Source organism: Malaya genurostris, chromosome 2, assembly GCF_030247185.1.
Source record: "Malaya genurostris strain Urasoe2022 chromosome 2, Malgen_1.1, whole genome shotgun sequence".
In the NCBI taxonomy this organism is placed as follows: Eukaryota; Metazoa; Arthropoda; class Insecta; order Diptera; family Culicidae; genus Malaya; species Malaya genurostris.
Window position 1 is genome coordinate 292,533,974 of NC_080571.1, and position 19,056 is coordinate 292,553,029.

The 19,056-nt window shown below is 39.0% G+C and overlaps 1 protein-coding gene across 1 annotated transcript in view; it reads right to left on the reverse strand.

Moving 5' to 3' along the window:
- The window catches only part of LOC131430594 (protein rolling stone-like), a 115,297-nt gene that overhangs the window by 35,772 nt on the left and 60,469 nt on the right, over positions 1 to 19,056 (reverse strand). The window contains exons 2-3 of the mRNA XM_058595678.1: positions 17,249 to 17,509; positions 9,880 to 10,102 (exon numbers count right to left, since the gene is read on the reverse strand). Of these exons, the coding sequence (XP_058451661.1) occupies positions 9,880 to 10,102; positions 17,249 to 17,344 (319 nt within the window). The 5' untranslated portion in view covers positions 17,345 to 17,509. The remainder of the gene's footprint in view (positions 1 to 9,879; positions 10,103 to 17,248; positions 17,510 to 19,056) is intronic.

Below are 19,056 nucleotides of genomic sequence, written 5' to 3' on the forward strand. Positions count from 1 at the left end.
GAAAAGCCGCATATTATGATGAAATCCAACCCATTCCTAAGTATGGAAATTTTAAGGGCTATATCGGGAAATAGTTGGCATGATGTGGTTGTGATTGCTAATTAAAGAAGATGATAGTTTTTATATTAGTTTTTGGTTCATATTATAGATTTTATGGTATTGAATTTAAGATCTTCTGGTGGCATTATGTTGGTACTCATGACCTTCACTTCTGTTGACAATTCCGGACATTTTGAATGTCCAGTCAGTTTTTTGGTAGCTATGCGTTTTTGAGCATCAAGTCAAAGTCTTGGCATTACTTTCCTTTTGTGGAATTTGGCCTTTCTGTTTCAACAGACTTCGAAGCCGATTCATAGCGTACAGAATCGTTGCGTGGCTAGTACTACGATGCTACTGACTCTGTGAATCCTTCCAGGTGCGTTTTTGAGCATCACATATCGTAAATAAATTTGAACGTTTATTTGCCTCTCGTGAACGAAATTGAAGACCTTCAGCCATTTCTGTTCAAATTTTTTCAGCATAACCGAACCGTCAGTGTCCTAATTTATAGATTTCTCATAATCCCGTGGCCCTGCAGGCGACTCCTACGATTTTTTTTAGCTTTTTCCATTTTTGGTGTGTTTTCAGACAGCTAGTATTGAACGTTAATACCGACCGGTTTCGCTTGATGCTCGCTTGGGCCAGATTTTCTCGACAAATCCATTAATTTTTTCCCAAGTTTATTCCTGACATCTTTAAGTGCACTGAATGTGTTGATGTTTTTCCTTGTTTCGAGTGCAACTAAAATGAAGCAATTCGAATACACTGTCACTTTTGACTTCTTCCAGCATACACACTAAACAAAAGTTCAATCTTATTTGAAAAGTATTGTATCAAAAGTCGTTATTTACTTTTCGATACATTCCTTATTATAGCAGTTCTCAATATTCCTTCAGTATAGTAAAAATCTGTGACGTTTTTCTATAAATAGTAATTTAGGGGTTAGCCAAATTTTGTGCTAGGGCACATAACCGTTTTCATTATTTTTACGTTTCGTCTTTGACTCATCAGTGCAGAGCAGTTCAAATTGAACTGCTTAGTGCTAATGAAAACGGTTATGTGCCCTAGCACAAAATTTGGCTAACCCCTAAATGACCATACCTGCATCGGCCAGAAATAGTCGAAAACACGTTTTCGTTCGGCACGTCAGAAAAGACATTGCACTTCGTTGCAAAACAAAAAGTGTTCTGTAAGTAGCAGAAACTTTACGTCTGCTTAGCGGTTCAAATTGAACTGCCGAGTTTAGCACTAAGCAGTTCAATTTGAACTGCTCTGCACTGATGAGTCAAAGACGAAACGTAAAAAAAATATAAATAGTAACTAAAATATAACAATTCAAAGTTATTTCTTTCTAGAATCTTTTTTGAATTCAAAACTACTATAGATACGAGAACCGACAGATAAAACTAATTTATTTTTCGTATGGTTCAATGAATATGACTTTCATTTTTTCTGCTGAAAATGCCTACTGAAACCTCAATAGGTCATTTTGCCGAAAGCCGTTTCGCCGAAAGGGTCATTTCGCCGAAAAGCTCATTTCATTGAAAGAGTCATTTCGCCGAAAGGGTCATTTCGCCGAAAGGGTCATGTCTCCTGTATGTTATGTCTTCTGTATAACTGATGTGGTGCAGCCACATAACCGAAGCCAAGATGGCTCGGCGGCACATAGCGACGCCGTCGGCCGCCGACCCGCCGTCGGAAGCGGCGGCCTCTTGCATACAAACCTGTAACCGCCTCGTTTACCCGGTCTACTCAAAGCTAGGTTTCTTTGCTTTAGTTAAATCCGAACGAGCGGTAGCGAGGTCGGACAGCACATGATATTTTTTTCATTTTCACTTAATAAACGGAAAATACCACATACATTTGTTTGGTAGATACACCTATGGAATTGCTTTGATGCTTAGTAGCTAATAGTGAACAAGTTTTCTTGGGAACTCTGCTCTGAGGTTCATGAATCAATCTTTATTCAAGTGTACAAGAATCAATCTTTATTCAAGAAGTACAATTGTAGGTCAACAAAACGGGCGTTAACGCTATCATCTTCCATTGTCTTTATTTTAAATCAATTCTAATTACGATTTTAAACGATTTCAGGATTCGGCCAAATGACCCTTTCGGCGAAATGGCATTCGGCGAAGTGGCCCATTCGGCGAAATGACTTTCGGCGAAACGGCTTTTGACGAAATGGCTTTCGGCGAAATGACCCTAATCCAAGCGGAGCTAGGCGCGAAATACGAGCACTTTTGTTTAAAATGCAAAATAACTTTCAGGATTTGCAGTTGCATTTGAGATGTAAAGTGAAACTTCAATCTTGAAACTCCGAGTTCGAGTTGTTATGCATAAGACAATTTTTATTTGCTGAAGTTAAATAAAAAACCGTAGGAACGTAAACTGCAAGCCCATTTTTAAGATCGATTATAACGGAAACTCTAATATTTTAAAACCTACACCAAAGCATAAAACACTTACTGACAAATATTTTTGTTAGTACAACAAGTGCTGAACAGATCCAAAGACGTTCTGAGGTACAGTCAAACGGTTTATTTGTAAAATCAAAATTCTTACTGAACAGACGTTCGGAACCATTGTGTGTTCCACCTGGCAGAGAGTGAGTTAATGATTTCCTTCTTGCAAGGTCGTGAATGTGTGGCATGCATGCGTGTTTCATTTATTTGTTTATTTGCGCCAATTTATGCTGATTGTTACTTTTCGTTGAGCTCTTCCTCTTTATGGCGTCCGAGGAACCTCATCAAATATTCACCAGTGGTTTTTAGCTCCTAATGGACTGTTATTGACTGTTGGTTGAACAAACTGATGTGCGGTTTGATGAATTTGAATTCAAGTGTGTTGAGGCCCCAGACTTTACAGGAATTGGCATGTATCACTACAGTACGACTAAATAATGCTTTGTTTGACTATATTCTGCATACTTTCCGAACAGAAGTAACAAAAAGGTCATTCAAGATTCATACAAATGTAATATCATTTAACTAATAATTTCCAAAAATGAACTTAAAATAAGTAAAATCATTAAGCAACTGATTTAAACACGATATTAAGGCTGAACAATGGAAAAATAATCACAAACCAAACATCACTAATTACTTGCAAAAAGTACTAGTAGTTAATGCCATTCCGTTTTGCAGTTGCACGAACTGCACAACTGTTTTTAACTTTCGCATAATAACAATAATAATAATAATAATTTACATATGTTACACTTTTCTTTCACAGTCTGCTTCCTGACGTTGAAACATTGCTGCCCAATTATCCAGGCGGACGATGCGAGGGTTAAGTTTATTAAATTGCTTCGCCTTTAATGACTTTTTGTTATTTGCACAATCCCTTATGAATGCACACGTGATAATTGCATTAGTGGAAGCAATCATTACCGGGCTGCTTTTGGAAGAATTAAAACTAAAAGCGCATTTCGTAAATTCATTAAAAATCAGAGTTATTTGAATTTCACGTGTGAAAACCTCCGAATGGTTCAACTTTTTAACTCACACCAATCCAATTCACATGAAATGTGGATTATAAGTCTAAATTTAAAACAAAATTATTTAACGAAATATGGCCTCTAAATTCACCTAGTTGTAAAATATTGCCTTTCTCTTGCCATTTATCTTCGGAAAAAAAAGTGTTTGCCATTGGTATTGTGAATTGATTGAATCACCTAATAGTAGCTTTCAAATGGGTTTAAGATTTCGGAAACAGTTCAAGCATTTCTAAGAAATTTTATCATTTCGAAAAATACTGCGATTTGTCGGTTACGTCGCTTATACCATTACATCTTCCGAACCAGAAATGTTCATTATAATGGTTTCAAAATTGACCAATGACTTTTTAAATAAACCTTAGTTATATGATATGAACAAAGTGCACACAAAAATTCATTCGTCTTTTTTAAATCAGTCTTGGGTCGGATTGGTCTCTTCATCGATAAAAAATGAATGGTTCGTCATATTGAAGACGTATTTCACTTAAATTCACTTAAATAGTTTTGAACCAAGCTTAGAAATATTTTGACGTTTTGCCTTTCTCATATAGAAAGACTATGCAATCACTGTGAAAACCCACTTTTTACCTTTTTTTTGTCAAATACCATTCGACTCAGCTCGACGAACTGAGCAAATGTCTGTGTATGTGTGTGTCCGTATGTAACAAAAATATGCTCTTACTTTTCTCGAAGATGGCTGAACTGATTTTCACAAATTAGGATTCAAATGAAAGGTCTCGTGGTTCCTTAGCCTGCTATTGAATTTCATCTCGATCCGACTTCCGGTTCCGGAGATATAGGATTATAAAATGAAATGGCTGAACCGATTTTTACAAACTAAGATTCAAATAAAAGGTCTTATAGTCCCATAGCCTGCTATTGAATTTCATTTAGATCCGGCTTCCGGTTCCGGAGTTACATGGTAATATGTGAAAATTGGAGAAAAAGTGCTCACTCATATTTCTCTGCAACGGCTTAAAAATAAATTCTGTTTCTTCTTTGAATAATTGCAGTTTTTACTTATATTTTTCCATTTTTAGCGAAATTTCTTGGGCTTCCGGTAACCGAACACCTCTTTTGAAATGATCAAAATTTAACACTTTACTAAATTGATAATAAACATCACTATGGTGACACTTGAAACTAACCAGTTTTGACAATGACTTATGTCATGTAGTTACACAATTTAGTCATATATTCAAATCATTCGATTGGATGATTGAAGTATAATGACACTCGCAATTGTCATATGATGACACACTTTGAATTTATGCTTAAAATTTGTAAAGCACAAATTTATGTCATAAGGATGTCATTCATCTGATTTCTCTAGCACGGCGGAAGACACACCCTGTGTGTTCGCTGACGTCCCGAACCGGCAGCATTCAGTTCTTCAATCGATTCTCTTTAAATCAAAGCTCAGTTTAACCACCGTCAGTTGATCTCTTGAAGTAACAAAATATCTCTTTCAATAGTGTGAGAGCGGCCTTCAAATGAGGTTTATGTAAACTTTCGAATTGGTTCAAGAGAATAGATGAAAAACAAATCAGGTAGCTGGAATATCAATTACAGAATACACTTAAACTAATAGTTTCCTTCTTCAGTTTTCATTTTTAATGTTTTGCCCCATTTATAATTCTATTCATTCGAACTTGCTCACTACAAAGAGCGAAGAGAATGAAACAGCAAGACTACTTGGCACTTGAAACTGAGCAAGCAAAACTTCAAATGACTAGGTACGATTATTCAACTGACGGTGAATTCTGGGAGCTTCACTTGAAAATGGCAGCAAAAGTCATATGAATTTGTATCGATATGCTGACGGTCAGTGGCCATAAATTTCATTTTCATCTGATATCATTCGATTGAAAATGAAATTTCACCGCACTGGTTGCCACATAATCTGCATTCTACAGATTTTTCAGATAAATCTGTAACCATTATCCTGATTTCGTATTGATTTTAAAAAGAGGATAAAATTACATAAAAAGAATATCAATAACAGTAACACTACAAATTGTATATAAGCAATTATATTTTTAAGTATGAATATGAATTGTTAAACTGGGAGACAAATTCTATCGATGTAGACATGGCTAGGTAATGCAAACCCGGCGAAGGTCGAAATAAGTATGTGAGACGATGAATCTAGTTCTTAAAACCTCAATTTACACGAACTTAATTTAATTATTTTATTGGAGTATAGGCCTTAAGATCTTTCAGCATAACCAAGTGAACTATCGAAATCCTTGTACATGGTTCATGTTCGTGATACCACATGGAAATCATTTGCTAATTGTGAAAATTATAGATCATCCAAAAACTACCTGGAGTTCAGGCTTCAAGATCTACCAGCATAAAAAACGACAGTAACGAACTTATTAATCACGGTCTATACTCGTGATTCCACTTACAATTAAGAGGTTTATTGTAATAGATGCTTTGGGTCACCCAAAAACTACCTGTATCTTAGGCTTCAAGATCTACCAGCGCAAGGCGCTGCGTTAAGGGCTGAGGACAGTACCGTAAAGTGGTAGGTTTTTTGCTATTTTCCCGTTTCAAATGAAATTTTCTTGGAAACGGTTAAGAATATAGAAAAACACACCTGACAATGTCTTCGAAATTTAGTTGAGAATATTCTGTGAAATTTTCATAATGATTCATTGAGTTCAGCGGTCGTGTTGTATTTTTTTCTGACTGAAGAACTGCTGAAAATTGGAACGCTCGGAAATACATACCTCTACTTGTTCATCAAATATCTCGGCTTTGAAGGCTTGTATCATAAATCTACCTTGACAAAGTCTAGATAATTTAGTTTAGATGCGATAAGTACATATAAACATATATGTTATCGCAATAAAATCAAAGTCTTGTATTTTTCTGTGAAACAAAGTCAGTTTTAATGCTTCCGCCATTTTTTCGCTTTGGTTTCCTGATAGCATTCTGAAAATGGAGAGAGAAATAAAATTGGCTCAACAAGGCTGCCAAACACACAGACGTTTCATTGTATATAAACACAATATTTTTTCATTGTTCATTGGAATCCATGTAATGTCCAACCCATACGATAGATTTATGTGATAAAACTTCTCATCAAAATAACAAAATGTATGTTGGCAACCCGGTACAGTTTGCTAATTCACGAGAGAGTACAAGAGAAATACGATGTGCAAAGGGAATTGAGCGAGCCACGTGGTCGATTTAAAACTCAACACGCGACCCTCTCCGATACAGTCGAAAATTACTTACGGTCGAGGTTTAAACGTGAAAGAGATGCAATTGCATTCGCTTCAGTTAACAACGAGGTGCACACCGTTGAGTGTGAGAATATTAAATACAAAATCCCTGTGTACATGGTAGAAAATGCCATAGAAGTATGTGTGCATGATCTTCTCCCGCAGGACAGCGATCAGTTCGGTCGGGAAAATTTGTCGCAGTACGGTGAAGTTCTTTCCATCGAAAGGGAAGTATGGCGGAATTTTTTCCCGGTATCCGGACTGGCGTGCGAGTGGTACGTATGCAACTAAGTAAGGCCATTCCATTTTACATCATACCACAATAACAAAGTGTATTAAGAATCTCCACGCTCCATTCTCGCGATTTACTGAAGTGCTTGGATGGCTGTGAACGTTTATGGATCAGATCAAAATCGACAAGTAGCTCCAAGACTGTGAAAAATTATCCATAAGCTGCTGATTGGTCGTGAAGATCCTAAGACATGTTTTCAATGAAGTTTATGGACTGAGCAACTGATAACATACCTGGAACAGCTATAAATAGACAAGTAAGCAATGTGTTGCTCTAAAAATATGAACAGCAAACAAAAAATAGATATTAGCCGTCGTAGTTCTTGCTGTAACACAGTGTAGTCTCGAAGAACAATCTTCCATGTAAAGACTGTCCTAGAAAGTATAAACGCAACCAAAAACCGCTGCCATTTCGCAATGGTTCAGAATCTGTCAATTTTTAGGGCTGCGTCCTGTTGTTTACACTCTTCTCTAACCACTTAAGCAGTTGTTTATTCGTCTTCATTAGTTTGCTTCGAAATGCGTGGACTTTCAGCAGAACAACGTCGAAAAATTGTGTACAAATGGTGCACAGAACGGGGACTGTTACTCAGAAAGATAGTAAAAACGGAAGGAGTAAGTGAAAAAGCCGTGCGAAATGCAATCAAGAAGTTCGGTGAGGATAACACCTTTGAGGATAAACCGAAAACGGGTCGAAAAAAAAGGCCTCAGTTGGATAAACGAATACTGAAGGCGTTCGAGCAAAAGAAGGAGGTTTCAGTTCGGAATGTGGCCAAAAAAGTGGGCACTTTGAAGTCGAATGTTCTTCGTGCTAAAGAACGTATGAATCTTCGAACCTATAAGAAGCAGAAACAACCAAAACGTAGTCCGAAACAAGAAGCAGCGATCAGGCCGAGGGTTCGAAAGCTTTACAATACGATTCTTGCTGGAAATTTGAACTGCATAATCATGGATGATGAAACCTACGTCAAACTCGATTACAAATCCTTGCCGGGACCACAATATTATACGGTGCGAGAAGGTCAAGTGTTAAACCAGTCCGAGACATCGATTGAAGTCGAAAAATTTGGTAAGAAAGTTATGGTCTGGCAAGCAATTTGTAGCTGCGGAATGATTTCAAAACCCTTCATCACCACTTCTCCAATGAACAGCGAAATAAACATCAAGGAATGTTTACAAAAACGACTACTACCCATGATTCGAAGCCACAAGGATCCTGTTGTTTTGTAGCGAGATCTTGCTTCTTGCCACTACTCGAAATCAACGGTAGAATGGTATACTACCAAAAATGTCACTTTCGTCCCAAAAGACATGAATCCACCAAATTGCCCACAACTTCGACCAATTGAGGAATTTTGGACATTAACGAAGGCACATCTCGGCAGCCGAAATCATTCAACAGTTCGAAAAAGATTGGAAAAAAGTGTCAAAACTTGTAGCCAAGAAGTCTGTACAGAATTTAATGAGTAACGTTCGCAAGAAGGTGCGCCAGCTGGTCTACAATGGCTAAGTAGCAAATGTTGAGAATAATATTCTGTTGTTGTAGTCTAATATTATCAGTATATCGAATAAAATTTGAATTATTTCCAGCGAAATTAAAGTGCGTCCATACTTTCTGGATCAGTCTTTAGTTCTTGGATCTTGGAATATCTCTTATGGATTTCCGTAGTCTCATAATATACTCAAATGGTCCTAAATGCTTTTGTGTATGGAAGTAGCTAGATTTTTAGTGTTTTTACACTGAAATCGAAAAGAATTGCAACTTCATCATTCAGGTCATTCAGAGTTTTTGATATCTTTTTGGCACCGGTTTGTGCTGTAGTCCGTGCTTAAGTAAGTCATCAAGTGACTACAGTACGACAGGTACGATTATTGCAGAAACGGAAAGTAGTTCCAATGATTTGCCCGCTCAACTCTAGTTAGCAAATTTTTATTGCTGTCATTAGGAACAACCACAATATTCGACGCGAAAAAATACTGTAAACGGCACTCAGGTGGGGCGTGACAAAAGGTCATTTCAATGCGCAATTGAAATTCAGCTGCGTTCAATATATTCTACTCGATCAGTTGTTATTGTTGCATTGAGCATCGGTTTAGTTTTCAGTAGTATCCTCTCGGAGTACATGTCAGAAAATTATTTCACGATGGGTGAGCTGAGTTTGTATATAAATGCCATAATTACATGTGGGGCATCATTATACCCAACCTGAGCAATTGTTGGCAAATGTGACTTCAACGTGTCGCTAGCGAGATATTACTGCCCTCAACGAACCTAGCGTCACGAGCAACACAGCTATGTGCAGTTTTTTCGTCGAAAAAAAACACACAATTTGCACGGGGTAATAATTACCTACACGGTAAATCTGATGTACCGGGAAACAGCAACTGGCGCAATGCCTAGCTAGAAAAAAAAACAATCTCTTACAGCTGCATTCCGTTACGGAACTTGAACTTGTACTTCAACGGATTTCTCAGTCGGTTCTTAGAATACAGGCAACTGTTTGACACCTACCAGATCGGTGCTCTAACATATGACAATACTTAGGACAACCAGAAAGAGAAAATGCATAAAGTGAAAGTTTGAGCAAAACTAGTATACCGTACTCTTAAGGCAAAGCAAGTTCAATGTACCTAAACCTAGTGCCGACAATAACTAAACACCAACGGATAGTTTTGATTCGGCAAAAAAAATTTCGCTAGTTCGCATTGATTGATTGTTTTTTTTTTTTCGCGAAAATTGGTTTCATTTCTATTGTGTTTCACATCCAGATAACCGCCAGGGGGCGAAAGCAAAACGAATCCCGTTCGACTTACCTGAGTACTCCGGGTGAAAGTACCAGCGGGCGACCAGGGCGGCACCCATTACACTCGTTGCCATGCACATCATGATGCCCCAGTGCGTCAGGTAGATGAAGTACTTGCCCCAGTCCTCCGGGGTGACGGTGGCCACGATCGAGTTGACGACGACTGCCGTGAAAAAGATGGCCAACGCTAGCCGGTACAACAAAAAGATGGTCGACTTGGAACGGGATTGCCACTGTTTAAAAGGAAATAATTTACGGACATTAGTAACGAACTTATTAAGTATTCGTAGTGCAACTTTTTGGATGTTATAATGTTCGGTAGACACAAGACATTCATTATTTATTATTCACATTCGCCGTATTGACGTGACTTCATTCGATATTCTTTAGCGTTCATTGATTTAATACGAAAGCTCGTAGTGCCAATTGAGTTAAAATGCTTTCATTTTGGAATCAAACACGCAAGTGCCTATCAATTTTTCTCTATTTAAATTTAAAATCAAAGGGTTTTGACCATGAGCGTAGGTGTAGCTTTTTATAACCGAATGCTTTCGCCTCTGGTTTATACTCAGTTGTTCGTCTAACCCACAATCTCTGATCGAACAAATTCACATTTTCTTCACTTACAGTGAGTTGACTTTCTTTATTAGAAATATCTCAAAATAGCCCACGATCAAAGCATTTTATTTACATTTCATTTTATTTTAATTTTCGATTATCTAAATGATACATTTTATGGCCTCCGAAAAAATTGTGACTGTACCAGAAAATGTGGGTAGCCAAATCGCTTGAAGGAAACGAAGCCTTCCCACAACAAACCAGTTGAGATAAATAATAAAACTGTGTATGAAAATCAATAACACTTAATGGAACTGATTTTACTTGATTCATAAGTTCATAGCCAACGAAAATTAAAGTGCTTTTTCCTGCAGTGTATGATTTTCAAATTCTTAAGTATTTTTTTTCCTCAGTGTAAGATTGAACCCGCAACACTGCATCAATGTGCGAAACAGAGACATTAAATTCTCGGTTAATTTTTCAAAAGGGCGTATAAGCAAGTGACAGTTTCTCTTTGTTTTCTTTCTCTTCTATTGATTACCAAGCGGTTTCCACGTTTATCACTCAACTCTTTGCATGAAATGATACCCGAAACTTTCAACTTTCAAACAGAATAGTGATATCAAAGAAAATCTCTTTAATTACATCACAATTATTAAAAGAGAGAGTGATTAAAGAGAAACTGTCACTTGCTTTTATGCCCTAATGAAAAACCAACCGAGAATTGTTTAATTGCGTGACACTTCATCTATACACTGAATATTTTGGTAGAATCTCATTGCCCGCTATGTGAATGCGAGCAATTCCAGGAATGAGTAAACGAAAAAGTGACAAAATCAGAAATTTTCCGACTTGGATGAAACTTTGCACATTGCTTCAGTATGACAAACCATAAGTTTTGAACCGATTGAGAGGTCAATCCGACTCACGACTGGTTTTTAAAAAGGCCGTATGTATTTTTGCATTTCACTCAAATTGCCTTTTTCAAATCGTTGTAACTCGGAAACCGTTAATTGTACAAAAATGGCGTTCAGGAAGAAGTTGTAGGGAATCGATTGGACACTCTAAAAAAATATACACTGAAAAAAAAAATTGATTTTTTTCTCAATAACTACAAAATAATCCGAAAAAGTTAAATAAAAAAAAGCATGGTTTTAATTTATTTTTTGAAGTTACAGCTAAAACAGTTTACGGGTCTCGTTGTGATTCGGAAACCGTCCATCGTACAAAAATGGCGTCCAGTAAGAAGTTATAGGGCACTTTAAAAAAAATATACACTGACACAAATTTTTGATTTTTTTTCTCAATAATTTCAAAATGAACCAACAAAATTAAATTAACAAAAAAAACATGATTTCGATTTTTTTTGATAATTTTTATTTTAAAGCTTTTATTAAAACCTACAGATTGAGGGCTATCCTATCCGTGCCTTTAAAAAAATGAAGAAGTTACAGCTAAAACAATTTACAGATATACTCGAAATTTCAAGTTCTCGTTGAAAGATAATCATTTAAACAGTAAAATATTATTCTACAGGTTAAAGGCAATAAATTTGTTCATGATATCCTTTCTTCTAAAAGTAGCTGCTCTTGAGATACTTGGATATTTAATTAGAACACCATTTTTTATATCTTCATGAATTGTTTATTTGCTTGCTATATCTACAATTATTACATCTACCTCCCCGCGGTGCCGGCTGGGGTACGAGTAACCATAGGAAAGATCGGGTAACCAACCCCGGTGGGACCTTGGTCGTATGCTGACAAGGAAGGGGGAGCTTGCCTTCTCTTTACAGAGAGCGAGCTGTTCCCCATGTTGGGGCGGCTCGAAACAGCGTCTGTTCTCCATGTTAGAAGCGGCTGATTACCGTCCTTGTGTCAGTGTGGGACTCTAAACAGTGCTGACACGATGGCCCTCCGGCGAGACAGGAGGTTGGTGCAGGCCAAACAAGCCGCCCGAAAAACACTTGTTACGAATAATCAGGATATAAATACGACTCGGAATAATCGGTAAAGACCTACGCAACGAAATAAGGACTACGATTGGAAGCTTGGCACATGGAACTGCAAATCGCTTGGCTTCCCAGGATACGACCGAATGCTGCATGATGAGCTTCAAATCCGCGGCTTCGGTGTCGTAGTACTGCAGGAACTTTGTTGGACGCGACAGAAGGTGTGGAAAAGTGGGCATCGAGCGGCTACCTTCTACCAGAGCTGCGGCACAACCAACGTTCTAGGAACTGGATTTGTAGTGTTGGGCAAGATGCGCCAGCGCGTGATTGGGTGGCAGCCAATCAGTGATAGAATGTGCGTATTGAAAATCAAGGGCCGTTTCTTCAACTACAGCATCATCAACGTGCACTGCCCACATGAGACGAGACCCGATGACGAGAAGGAAGCATTCTACGCGCAGCTGGAACAAACCTACGACAGCTGCCCACGGCGGGATGTAAAACTCGTCATCAGCGACATGAATGCTCAGGTAGGCCGGGAGGCAATGTACAGGCCCGTGAGCGGGCTGGAGAGCCTGCACGCGGTAACAAACGACAACGGTCAACGATGCGTAAACTTTGCAGCCTCCCGAAGAATGGTAGTGGTTCCCCGCAAAGATATCCACAAAGCCACCTGGAGATCACCTGATCAACATACGGAAAATTAAATCGACCACGTTCTCATCGACGGGCGATTCTTCTCCGACGTCATCAATGTCCGCACTTACCGCAGTGCTATTATTGATTCTGACCACTACCTTGTCGCGGTTTGTATGCGCTCAAAATTATCGACGGTGCACAATACTCGTCGCACAAGATCGCCGGGACTAAATCTTGAGCAGCTACGTATCATTCGTACTGCAGATGAATACGCGCAACAACTGGATCTAGTGCTACCAACGGGAGAGCAGCTTGGCGCGGCGACTCTTGAAGTCGGCTGGAGGAACATAAGGTCAGCCGTGAGTAGCACTGCAGCAACCATACTAGGTACGAGGATATCGAATCGAGGAAATGACTGGTTTGACGGCGAACGTCAGCGGTTGGTCGAAGAGAAGAATGCAGCAAGGGCGAGGATGCTGCAACACCGCACGAGAGCGAACGAGGGACGATACAGACAGGCGCGGAACATACAGAACACGGTTTTCTGGAGGAAAAGGCGTCACCAGGAAGACCAAGATCGCGAAGTGATGGAACTGCTGTACCGCGTAAATGATACACGTAAATTCTATGAGAAGGTGAACCACTCACGTAGAGGTTACACGCCACAGGCCGGAATGTGCAGAGATACCAGTGGTAACCTTCTCACGAACGAACGTGAGAGGATCGACGGGTGGAAGCAGTACTATGACGAGCATCTGAATGGCGAAGCACAAGATACAGAGAAAGGCACAGAAATCAATCTGGGTGCACGCTCAGCCGACGACAGATTCCCAGGACCTGATGCTGATCTATCGGAGATAAGTGAGGAGATCGGCAAGCTGAGGAACAACAAAGCCGTCGGCAATGACCAGTTATCAGGCGAGCTGCTCAAACATGGAGGAGAGGCACTGGCTAGAGCGCTGCACTGGATGATTTCTATAATTTGGGAGGAGGAGATTCTACCGCAGGATTGGATGGATGGAATTGTATGTCCCGTCTACAAAAAGGGCGATAAGCTAGACTGTTGCAATTACCGCGCAATCACATTGCTGAACGCCGCCTACAAGGAACTCTCCCAAATCCTTTGCCGTCGTCCATCACCAATAGCTAAGGAATTCGTAGGGCCGTACCAAGCGGGATTTACTGGAGCCCGCGCCACTACGGATCACATATTCGCGATAAGACAAGTACCCCAGAAGCGTCGTGAATACAACGTTCCCACGGATCACCTATTCATTGACTTCAAAGCGGCATACGACACAATCGATCGAGAATCGAGATCGATGGCAGATCATGCACGAATACGGTTTCCCGGATAAACTGACGCGATTGGTCAAAGCAACGATGGATAGAGTGATGTGCTACGTCCGAGTATCTGGGACGCTCTCGAGTCTCTTCGAATCTCTGAGAGGGCTACGTCAAGGTGAGGGACTTTTTTGCTCAATATTGCCCTGGAAGGTGTGATTCGAAGAGCGCGGATCGACACGAGTGGCACGATCCTCTGAAAGTCCGTACAACTTTTTGGCTTCGCTGACGATATTGATATTGTGACACGTAACCTTGAGAAGATGACGGAAACCTACATCGGACTGAAAGCTGAAGCTAAGTGTATCGGATTGCCCATAAATGCGTCAAAAACGGAATACATGAGAGGAAGAGGCTCTAGAGAAGACACACTGCGCCTTCCACCACGAATATTGATAGACGGTGACGATATCGAGGTGGTTGACGAGTTCGTGTATTTGGGCTCACTGGTGTCCACCGATAATAACACCAGCAGAGAAATGCAGAGACGTATTTTGGCAGGGAATCGTGCGTACTTTGGATTCAGAAAAACCCTCCGATCGAGAAAAGTACGCAACCGCACGAAATTGACCATCTACAAAACGCTCACAACCGGTCTAGTTGTTCTCTATGGCCACGAGACCTGGACTATGTTGGCAGAGGACCAACGAGCCCTCAGTGTTTTCGAAAGAAAGGTACTGAGGACCATCTATGGCGGAGTGCAGATGGAAGACGGAACGGTTCTTCAATCTAATCCGACTGGTACAAGAAGAAGATGAACCGAGTTATATGGAGAAGTAAGCTTGATACAGCAAAGGACACCCCAGGACTGTAGCTGTTAGTTAAGGTAAGTAAGAACTATCATATATATTTTACTTCTTATTCTGACATCTGTCAACCCTATTCAATATTACGAATGTTGTACCAAAAGCAATCTGTTGCCGAATCTCATCAAATGTTTGATGAAGCTTTGGGTTATCATACTTTATTAGAGCAACATAAAAGCGATAGTTTCAACGCTTTAAAAGTGGTGATTTTGATGAGCGATGCGAAAAACGTGGGGAACAATTGCAGGCTTTATTCGACGAAAATTCCACACAATGCCAAAAAAAAAAATGAAAAATATACAAAAGATGAAACAATGGGTACCTCATGAAATGAACGAAAGGCGGAATGAAAACTGTAGAATCATTTGTGGAAATCATTTTTCTATCGCATTTTGATTGACAATTAAGTATGGATCTTTTTGAGAATTCTAAGCGTAAAAAATTCAGTCCATCAATTTAGTTAAAACGATCAATATATGGCACCAGGCCGAGGAAAGAGATAGTCTTTATTGACAATGCTCCGTCTCACTCTTCTAAATCGGAAGCAGATAAGGAAGCTTGGGTGGGAAGTGATGTCGCATGCGGTTCACTCGCCAGACTGATCCCTTACCTATTATTATTACCTAGTTGCGTATTGCGTATTTGAGTGGTGGAAGCTGACTCTTCGTGCCTGGAGAAAAATGCTTCAGAGTACTTCACTAGTACCAGTGCTAGTCATGACCAGATAAATCGATGGAAGATCTTAATTACATACACGTAATTTTCGCTTGCGCATTGCGAAAATCCAAACCACTAGACATGCCAAGTTGGCGAATTGTCGAATACGGTCAAACTATCTGTCACCGACATATTAAAAGTTAAAGTCGATTTCCGATATGCAAAGCTATAACTAATACATATTCCCAGAAAACTCCTAAAACAAACCTTGTATAACACAACGTTAGTTTTAGATAGTATAATTTACTTTTTTCGGTTTTTTAACGATATCAAACTAACTAGAGATTATAAGAGGAGAAAGAATATGAAATCATAGAGCCATAGTACTCAAGGAAGAGCAAGGATGTGACGAATAAAGTGCGGAAAAGTGAGACGTGACAAGGGTCATTTAAGTAAGCAGAAGGCTTCTCGTATCTAAACTTTTACCTTCTACCAGAGGAGTCGAACTTAGGCATCTCTAGTTAGTTTGATATCGTTAAAAAACCGAAAAAAGTAAAAAAATACTGACTGACCAGAAGTCATAAATAAAAAAGTAAAAAGTAAAAATTTGATGGGATTCCATCACACACAGCGATGAATGGAGCGCTGTCCGTGCGCCGCTTGCACCCTGGGACGCATAGCCATACGCTACAACTCCAGGCACTCAAGCAATAGTTTCGGATAAATCTTCCATTCCGGTGTTATAACTAACTGTATGAGAAAATATCAACACAATGAAACACATTGTGTGAGAAACCGTCGTGGGCAGAATGTGACAACTTCTCGTAACTTTACTTTTGCCGGTTCGGACAGTAAATGGCAAACGACCTTTGCCTTTACTTTCTGACATATCAGAGACTCGGATAACTCGTATCGCTAAGATGCCTAAGTTCGACTCCTCTGGTAGAAGGTAAAAGTTTAGATACGAGAAGCCTTCTGCTTACTTAAATGACCCTTGTCACGTCTCACTTTTCCGCACTTTATTCTTCACATCCTTGCTCTTCCTTGAGTACTATGGCTCTATGATTTCATATTCTTTCTCCTCTTATAATCTCTAGTTAGTTTGATATCGTTAAAAAACCGAAAAAAGTAAAAAAATACTGACTGACCAGAAGTCATAAATAAAAAAGTAAAAAGTATAATTTACAACATGATTCGATTTGTTACTTTTGAAAAATGTATCAAAGTTGTTTAATAGTTAATTTTCTGATAATAATCCTTCCAGGTCGGGACTCGAACATACGACAACTGGCTTGTAAAAAACAAGCGCCCTATGCATTGAGCCACCAACCTGGGCTACTTCTCCGTATTTCAATAATGGCTGTTAAGTAGAGCTCAAACTGCATTGATCAAAATTAGTGCTTAGAATTCAGCAGTGATATTACCTGTGATTTGACAAACTCCTCAGCCGCAAAATGTCCCATTCCGCAGTTCCGGAAACCAAGCTCATCTTTGCAAGCGGCTGCTAATTTGCTGGGCATGGTTTTTGGTTTCTTTGGTACTTAATTTTCTTTCGCACACCGCACAACCCTGAGAGCGATTGTTTACACTTACGTTTACAAGATTGTTTACCAACAGACCACTGTATATTGGTTGGGGGGTAGTCCGATGGGAGATGAGGTAGATTGTTTTTGTGCGGTATTGTTCTGAAAGTAAAGGAAAATAATACATTAGTGATACGAACGAACCACGATTGCAGTTAGAGTTAAATAGCAAGCGTTTGTTCCGGAAACACCGATGGGAAAATGACGCAAATGTTTCTTATCATTGCTGCGAAACGTTCAATTCAATTGGTTGAGAGTGAAGCGTCGCTTTTTATCTAATTATTGTAAGGAGAAACGTGTTGATTGACAGACATTAATTTGTTTGACAGACAAAATTTGTATGTTTTACTTCAGCCTGTCGCTCGATTCTGGAGAGACATTTCGCGAAGCGTAAAACACTTGCACGAAGTAGGCTTGATGCACAAATGCACACTCATGTATGTATAACACGGTACTTCAAGAAAAAAAACCAGGCAGCAATAAACGGCCGTAAATCGTACTAATTTAACGTCATTCGATAGTATATCTGTGGTTCCGATTAATGATCGACTCGATGAAGGTCATATACAGCTAATTGAAGTTTCTCTGATAATACTTAGGTGGGCTAGATTGCCGCAATTGTTTTTCAAGGGATAGATGATTTTGCAGGAATTATTTTAATGCAATATTGAACGTTTTTTGTTTTCATGATTGAAAAGGTTCAATGTACAGCTGCGATCTCTGGAACCAGTAGGATAAGTGAGGTTCAATAACGAATATATACTATCATATGAATGTTTACTCATATTACACAACCGATTGATTGAGAAGGTTAATTTTAACTTTTTCGGCGAAGTTAAAAGTTAAAAATGCTGTCTTACAGATTTTATTTCAAAAAGACGTTTTCCGTGCTATAATTGTTTGAAGTAGAGTACTGCGAACAATAATTTTTAGTATCTATAACGAGAAAGCAAAAGATAAGAGAAGTGCAGATAACAGCTTTGGACGTATTAGGTTTATGCTAAATTGATTTCATTTAGTGTTTGGACAATTACCAATGGTGGTGAAAGATTACTCATTAATTTAGTTTAGTTTAGTTTTATCTTTTTAAGAGACTTTCAACCGGAACTTCCACTTAGCACAGAATCAGACTAGATTTATAATATTCTCCATAAAAATGACAAAAAAAAAATCCACAATTTTTCAAATCCGACGCGCACGCTTACTGCGACCGTTTTTCGATGGCAAACCTCTTAAAGAGCAAAAATTAGAGATTCTAAGAGCTAAACAATTTTTTGACTCTACAGTGTGCATTTTGAAGCTTTAACTTGGATAAAAATTTTCGAGATAGATTCCCTTTCCATCAAAAATTTTCTCTCGGAGAGGGATTGCCATTTGCGAAAATTTTCTATAAGAAGGTCCAGTTTAAAAAAAATGTGAGCGTGCCTAGATTTCTGTACTACTATTCACTGCACTGGTATCGCACATGTTGACGTAGGACTACGTGCAAACAGATCGCATCAATTCGAGTAGATAAAACTCTAAACTTCAATTAAGAACAAACAATTATAATCACTGTTTACCAAACTGTTCTCATAGGTTTCCCTAACAGAGACGACAATTTCGTATACATAAGATAACATTGCATTTTGCATATCATAGAAGCGACT